This window comes from Tamandua tetradactyla, chromosome 12 (genome assembly GCF_023851605.1).
Source record: "Tamandua tetradactyla isolate mTamTet1 chromosome 12, mTamTet1.pri, whole genome shotgun sequence".
Classification (NCBI taxonomy): domain Eukaryota; kingdom Metazoa; phylum Chordata; class Mammalia; order Pilosa; family Myrmecophagidae; genus Tamandua; species Tamandua tetradactyla.
This window is the reverse complement of record NC_135338.1, coordinates 32,573,774-32,582,038: the sequence shown is the minus strand read 5'-3', so window position 1 is coordinate 32,582,038 and position 8,265 is coordinate 32,573,774. Positions and strand designations below refer to the sequence as shown.

The window sequence follows — 8,265 nt, the reverse complement described above, 5'->3', positions numbered from 1 at the left end:
CTGGCAATGTTTTTATTTCCTTTTTAAATCCCTTCTCAGCAAAAATTTTGTTTCACTGAAGTAGTAACTGACTCAGTATACATTCATGTGTAAAATGATATTTTATATCAAGAGCCTAAAAAGGAAATTTGGGTTGAAGGATGTCTTTTTGGCTGCAGAGACCGGAGGTGTGCATCTTTGAGATTTTTAGTAAATCCAGAAATCATGTGAAGATTTTCCCCTAGTAACAAGGTTTTTAAATCATAGCAGACTCATACAGTAATCATAAGTTTTATATAAAATGTATATAAAAACTAATATGGGGGGGATGGCAAGGGTAGTTAAGTGGTGGAATTCTCGCCTGCCATGAGGGAGACTTGGTTTGGGTTCCTGGCCCTTGTACTTAACTGAAAAAAAAAAAGCAAAGAAAGAAAAAAAACCTCAAGAAATGGTGCTGCAATAACGATACATGGAAAAAGAGTGGAATGTGACCCCCGCCATACAGCATATGGAAAAAAAAAACTAATGAGTATGTGTCCTTCCAGATTTTTCTATACACTCCTGTCCTCACCTCTCATGTCTTTACCTCCTACGTCCCTGCCCCTCCCACGTACCTTACCCCCCATTGCTCCTGCACACATCCCTCACCCCCTCAACATTCCCATCATAAATGCTGTCGTCTCCCACCACACACTCCTTTGCTGCACCATACACTGCCACACACACACCGACCGGTCACCATACATATCCCCACACACATAGTATCACATTCTTAAAAACAAATACATTAATTTTCAGTTTTTCACTAAATGTGTTACAGGCATTCTATGTCTGCACAGAGGAATACACCTTTCACAGCTGTACAACTGATTGCATCATAAGAGGGAGGATTATCACCCAGGATTCTGACTTTTATAATTTTAATATATATATACTATGAATAATATGCTATTTATATATATATACATATAAAACAAACTGTCAGGATCCTAGATGTCTGTCTTCTGTTATAGGAAACAATTAAAAATAATGAGCTGTTTATGATCTGAACCTAAGATTTTTTCCATATAGGCTTAGAAATCAAACTTTCTGCTTTTTAAGGGAGGTCAAGTAGCAAAGAACATACTTATAACCAAAGAACTGTGGATTAAGAAGTGGAAAACACTACAATCCTTTCCTGTGACCACAATTAAATTTTAGCCGATACCACAGAATATGTGCTTTCAAAATGTGGAGTGTTACTGATAATGAAGGATTCTTCTTGTTCCTTGTGTATCAAACATGGGCTGGCCGAGTTCAGGTTGTTTTCCACGAGACTGCATTTCAAGGGCCTATCATCTAACCTTTACTTTGTGCACTTCTGGAAGTGAGGAGAGAAGGAATGGTCAAGTGCAGTAATAATTTGCTATCTCTATAAGTGCTCTTTCCAGAAGCCTAATAATTTGAAATGGTTCCCAAAATGCTTTTGGAGAAGGCTGGCAAACCTAGGAGATTACCAATAATCACTGGTAGTGAACCACTGGAGAAAAAAAAACAAACAGCATAGAAAATGAGTCTCTTTTTCTCTCACCCTCACAGACATAAAAACCACCTGGAATAATATTTATTATATTTAATAAATGTGTTATTTATAAATTCTGAACATTGAATTTCTTCAGAATTGAATATCATTGGAAATTCACAGCTGCTCTATATCAGCCAGTTAAAATTGTCATGTAACCAAAAACAATACAATTTTTAAATATAAAATAACACAATTTATTACTATTTTAAAATAAGTGGCACAAAATAACATTCAGAAACCCAACATTTCTAAATAATTTAACACACAATGAGTTTAGTCATAAGGTCATGCTGCAAAATGCCTTTGTATAAAAGATTATTACCAAAATATTAACATGTTAACATGTTCATCATATCAGTGTTTATTCTAAAGCCAAAGATTGTGGAATGATGCTTGTGGTCATGACTGCCACCTGGGAGAAGTAACTGGCTATATGTATATTCTCTTCTTCCAACTCACCAGTCTTTTCATGGGATTGATTCCTCTAGGCAATGGCATCTCAGAGGTAGACACCCTGCTAATCAAAGAAGCAAAGATCTTCCCACTCACATAACATTAGCCACAACTTAATTGAGCCAATAACTAAATTCATTTTTAAAATCTAGATGTGGAAAATATATCTAACAGAGTTTCTATTCTGAGTAGGAGTATTCTACTTGACATATCCCACGGAGGGATGACGGCGGATGTAGCAGACAGGGAAGATGGTGCCAAGTAAGGAAATCAGGCAATCCCGACTTTGATTGTGCTGACAGACAGCTACTGCTCCTGTGGGCTTAGTACAAGCACGTGAGGTTTGATTCTCTAACATTCGCATGCAGGCAAGGTACTTCCCATCTGCCCTTTGGGAGTACTTTCCACCAACATCCAGTTCATAATTTTAAAGTGCAAATCTGCTGAAAAATAGTCAGCTCTCCCCCACCCCCTTGTTAAATTTGCTAGATCATAATTTGGTTGACTGGTTTTCCTTTAAACTGCCCAATATGGGAAATTAACTAGAATCCAGTTATGACTTCTCCAAATAGATGTCAGGTAAAAAGTTTTACTGTTTATCTTGGGTCAGAAAAAACCTAAGACTCAGTCTATTTCCTTTCAATTTTTTTCCTTTACAGTCACTAGTTTATGAAAAGACAGAATAGTTACATAAATATGGGATTTCTAAAAGTTCAGTGATTTTAAACATAACCTTATTTCTTATTGCACCTATTTTATGGTTTTACAAAAAGAAAACAATGAGGCATGCTGGATAGTTTGAGTATAAAGGGATATGATCAAGTTATCTATCTGTGTCAGAGCACCAACCCTCCTATACTGAATCTTGTCTTATATTTCATTATTTACAGACATATTATGCAGCCCAGATAAGGAAAACTGCGTGTCAAAGGAATAAATTTCTGATAAAAGGTAACTTGCAGTTCAGCAATTTTCTACCTTTACCAATATTTACAATGTGTAAAGGGTATAGTGAACTAATAGTCTGACTGCAGTCAGAAAAACACTAACTGCTCTACTAATGGATCAAAGCTTTGAGACTTCCCCCCAATTTTTTAAGTGACTGATTAAATCCAATTTTTCTGGGCCCTACACTTTTTCCATTTAGTCCTAAGAACAACAGGTGGAATATTCCGGGTGACAGAGATAACCATCTTCAACTCTATTTACACTTCACCAGTGTAAAGGTCAAGATTCATTTCTTATTCTTCCTTATTCTGCTTCAGACATTGGTAAAAGGCATCAGAAGAAGCATCTATTCAAGTAAAACTTTCTGCAAACAACCACATTTAAGTGTCTTATACCACCTCTATTTGTGGAATGGATCCTTTACCCATACCAAGTAACTGACCAGTTATCATAATCAGATATTCTTCTGATCACACCTAAAATCAATGCTTACCCCCTAACTTTCATAAATGATTACCAAATTTTACACAATATTTTTATGTATTCAATGATGCTGCAGTCTACATAATTCAAAGTATTACTGAACTGAATCACACAAAGAATGATGATCCATTTTCTAAAGTATACTGAAAACGTTTAGAGAGAAAGCAAAATCTATGATAAAGTTGGATTCTGATGCTATTAATGGAGAGGTAGGTTAATAATCACTGTCCTAAGATAAGCAAGAATGCAGAGATATGAAAAGCAAAGACCCGTTGAAAAAAAGATAAGTTGAATCTTCCAACCCTGAGTTTCTAATGTTCTGTAAAAATTCTGAAAAGGAACATTACAAAAAAGGTTAACACCAGTGTCATTTCCCTCCATCCACCATTATTAAGTATATCCCCTTCTCTCAGATGATACAACAACTCAGGTGGCATACAGATAAAGCATTTGATTCTCAACCAGGGGCAAGTTCCTCCTACTCCGGGGGACAGATGGCTGTCTGAAGAATTTTTGGTTGTCACAACTGGGGAATGGGTAGAGGCCAGAACAGGCCCCCAAAACAGAATTATTGGGCCCAAAATGTCACTAGTGCCAAGGTTGAGAAACTCTGGCTTAAAGGAAAAAACTTCTATCAACAGAGAACACAAAAATCTTTCAAGCCCTAACCAGAAAATGCGGTCATAGGTTTAGAGTTAGGGAATATAGAAAAGTTGAATTCCTTAGTAGATTAAGATCAGATTTCCTGTGGAAAATGAAAATACTGGGCTGATTACAGAGCACTGCCATCATTTTTAAGAATAGAAGAAATTTAAATAATCTACGCTAAAATAGTGTAATGCTTAAAACAAGAACACAGAGAGAATCCATTCCAAGTAGCTCAAATATCTAACACAGGAGATATAAACCAAAGGCATTTAATATCAGCTAAACTTACAGCAGTAAAGGATGATCTGAGAAATGATTTGAGGGACTATCCTGAACTTCTCCACACACCCTACCTTCCATTTTCTAATGGCATAGAAGCTGGCTTTAATTCCATGAAAAGGATGTATAAAAGGCATTCAAGTATTTGTTGAATGGAAATGAATATGAATTTAGTGTGAAACAGACATAGAAAAGCACCTTACATTTCTCTGAGGACTACCAGTGATTAAAAGACATTAATAAACAAGGAGCAAATCAGTTTCTATACTACAGAATTCAGAAAAATCAAATGCAAAAATTGTAAGCCATGTTACAAATGAATTCATTATGAAGTTATCCATTCCCTATTAAATTCACTTCCAGGGTAACCTACAGAAAATGCATCCATACATTAGCAATATGGCTTCAAGCTTGCCTATTGGATGACTTGCATCTTCCCTCTCTTAGCCTATGGTGAATGGAGCCTCATTACTTTATGGTTCACAAAAGAAATGCCCAAAGCTTTGAATATATAAGCCAGTCAGAGTAGAATAAAGGTTTACTTCTGGTCAGGTTGTAAGAAAGAGCTAAAAGGACATAAAAAGGTGTCGGACTAATTTTTCCACTTATTGTTTGTATTTAGAGTTGATTGTCAAAGCAGTGGTCCCTTTTGATCAGAGGGACTCTTAGAGAAATCAAGTAATTCCTACTTAAGTGATAGCTGAAAACTACTGACACCCTGGACTACTTATGCAACCACTTTTAAAAAATGACTCTTCCCTCTTTAACTGTGATTTTTTTCTTAAGTAAAATCACACAAGTAGATGGGGAAACAAGAATCAATAGTCTCTGGTTGAGGGATTTTAGGCACAATTTGGCAGAAGGCCCCTGACTTCTCTGTAATTTATTAGTGATTGAGTCATGACCTGCTATGGTCTTGATCTGGTTACTGATTACAGTGTCTTATATTTTCCTGAAAGGGAAATGCCATAAATTTTTTTTTGTCTTATATGGTAAATTCTATTTCAATCATTTACAATGTTTGACAAGGAGGCAATCCTCAAAAATATTACCATTTGTCTGGGATCCCATAATGAAACATCTCTTCTCTCTTCTCTCCATAACACTTACATAATACATTTTAGGACCTGTTTAACTTAGAACTTCTCAAAAAATATATTTTGAAATTCTAGGTTTCATTTATTGAAAGGTACCAAATCCAGTCTTTGAATTCTATACCCTTATAACCATAACAATACTTCCCCAACAAGGAGGGTCACCAGACCAAAGTCATTAGGGCAAATTTTGACATATGTCACTAACCAGCATTTAGGCCAGGAATTCATATATAGCTACTGCTTTATAAAGCAAAACAGTGCCTAAGCCAGGTCCACATGAGTAGCCTGACCACATTACTGGAAAAGGAATGATCATGACAGTCACTTAACCACTGACCTGTATCACAGAATGACTGTGCGCAGTGACTCAAATAGTCATGCATTTAAAACACAACCTAAATTCCAGTTGATAATGCATACATTTTTGGAAAGAAAACAAGTAAATACAACATGGGATAGAAGGCCTCCAAGAAATTAATTTTTCACCATATTCCAATTGGATTTTGGGATCTTGGTCCTATGGCTGCTGCTATATTTATATGAGGAGCTCCTCCCATCATCGTACTACCTTCTGAACCAAAGGCATGACACGTTTGTGCTTCTGAATTGTAAGGAGACAAACCTCCAGGAAAGTTGGTCCATAGATTCAAAACTAAGTATACCTTTCAAAATTCTAGGCCTAAAAAATAATCTAAACAAATTTAGTAATGAATCACTTTTGTTCCTTTGTAATTAATAACAATTAGTCTATAAAGGTTTCAGGAGATGGGGTCACATAGTATATAACTGGGACTGAAGACAGAAGTTGAAAATTTGTAGTTTCTAAAAAGAGGGCTAAAAAACATAAATTGATGTTACCATTTTTAGAGAGAAACAATATTTGAGTAAATTAAGAAAGAAAAAGATGGGAATGACAGATTGTTTTATCTTCTTAAGAACCTTTTAACCCACACAGAATCTTTAAAATAGACAATTATACAAAACTTATCTATTGTTCTTATAACATTAAAATAAGTTAACACAAAGTGGAAAATGTGGAGTTAGTTTTCTTCTTCTTCATCCTCTTTAATTACTGGGGTACCTAAAAAGTAAAAGAAAATTATTTCTGGTCAGTTTCCACAGATTACTAACAGATTACTAAAATTCTAAATGAAAATATTTTCCTATTGACCTGAGGAACTCTGGGATGCTGTGAAGAGTGCTATAATAAAGGGAATTTCATAAAATAGCTCTAATTTCAAATTCTTAAAAAATCCTCTCAGGAAAATTCCCAGTGGATTAGTATAAATGCTTATGAATATTCAGCTCCTCAAATACAGGGTTCCAAATAAAACTGCCTACATGTTCCAGACAGAAAAATGAGGTAAGCCTTGAATACATTAAAAACTTTGCATGTTAATGACAAATAGTCTTAATTTTCACAATAAGATAAACAATCCTGGAGGTGCCAGAAATCTGAACTTTTATGTAAATTTCCCAATTATTAAGTACTAGTGGCAGATTTTTTAAAAAAGAATCACTGCAGAGAAAACAAAACATCTGCAGGCCCTCAATAGGCCAAGAGCCACCAGTTTTCTGACCTCTAGCATTTGAAGTCTTTCTACAGCTAACTTTGATGGCAGCCAACCATCTAATCTTAACTCTTCAGACAATCATCATTACTCTGGCAAAACTGATCAACCTGCTGTCTCCAAAATTCATCTTGCACACTCTTGCCTCTGGAACTTTGGTTAACAAAGTCCCTCCATTTTGGAATGCCCTCTTGAATTGTCTTCCCATACAAATCCTATCCTTATTAAAAAACCAATTCCAATTCCTCTTTTACTGTGATGTCTCTTTTTCTTTATTTTATTTTTTAATTGTGAAATTGTTCATTTATACAAATAAAGTATTAATCATTTAAAGAGTCATAAACCCAATGACTGTGTACCCAGCACCCAATTTAGGAAATAAAACATTATCAGTACCTTAGAAGACTATTTGCCTCTTCCTTATTGTCCCTGTTCCTCCCCACAAGAAGAAATTTACTGTCTCTCTCATTTTACCTCTCATTTTACCCCTACGATGGGTCCAGAAAAAAAAAAAAAAAGAGGACATACTGCATGATGCCATTTACAGAAAACTCTGGAAAATGCAAACTATTCTAAAGGACCAGAAAGCACTGGTTACTTGGGGAGTGACAGTGGGGAGGAGCAGGAGAGACGGATTACAAAGGGGCGTGAGGAAACTTTTGGGAATGAAACACATGTTCATTATCTTGATTGTAGTGATGGTTTTATGCTGTATACATACTGCAAAACCTATCCAATTATACACTTTAAATATGTGCAGTTTATTATATGTCAGTTCTATCTTAATTGAGCTGATAAAATTCTTTTGGTATAGTGCTCCTCCTTTACCTGTAAGTTTTTTTACATTAAAGTTGACGTTTCTTAAACTTTTTTACAATAAAATAAAAACTAATGATTAAGATGGAAAAAAAAAACTACTTTTGGTGTGGGAAGAGCTACCTATAAGCCTTTTAAGGCAATAATTCTGAATTGGAGGAGAGAGGAGCATATCTTTCCCTGTGGAGGCATATCAGAATCACCCACAGAACTTTAAAAAAATTATATACCTTTCCTTCACTCTTTACTCAGAGATCCTGAAATGTTTCTCCATGGAGTACAGGTCCATTTAAGAACCACTGCCATAGTAAGCTTGGGTGGATAAAAGGATTGAGTACCAAGCTTTAGATAGAGATGGTAAGGAGGGATGGAGAGCACAGTATAGGACAAACACAATGGAATATGGCAGCAGATGGTGAGGAGGGGA

At 35.6% G+C, this 8,265-nt stretch overlaps 1 protein-coding gene across 6 annotated transcripts in view; it reads right to left on the bottom strand.

Moving 5' to 3' along the window:
• Positions 1-5,510: 5,510 nt before the first annotated feature.
• Positions 5,511-8,265, bottom strand: part of DNAL1 (dynein axonemal light chain 1) — a 71,222-nt gene continuing 68,467 nt past the window's right edge. For all 6 annotated transcript variants that reach the window (XM_077122998.1, XM_077122997.1, XM_077123002.1 and 3 more), the window contains one exon: positions 5,511-6,532. In XM_077122998.1, the coding sequence (XP_076979113.1) occupies positions 6,492-6,532 (41 nt within the window). In that variant the 3' untranslated portion in view covers positions 5,511-6,491. The remainder of the gene's footprint in view (positions 6,533-8,265) is intronic.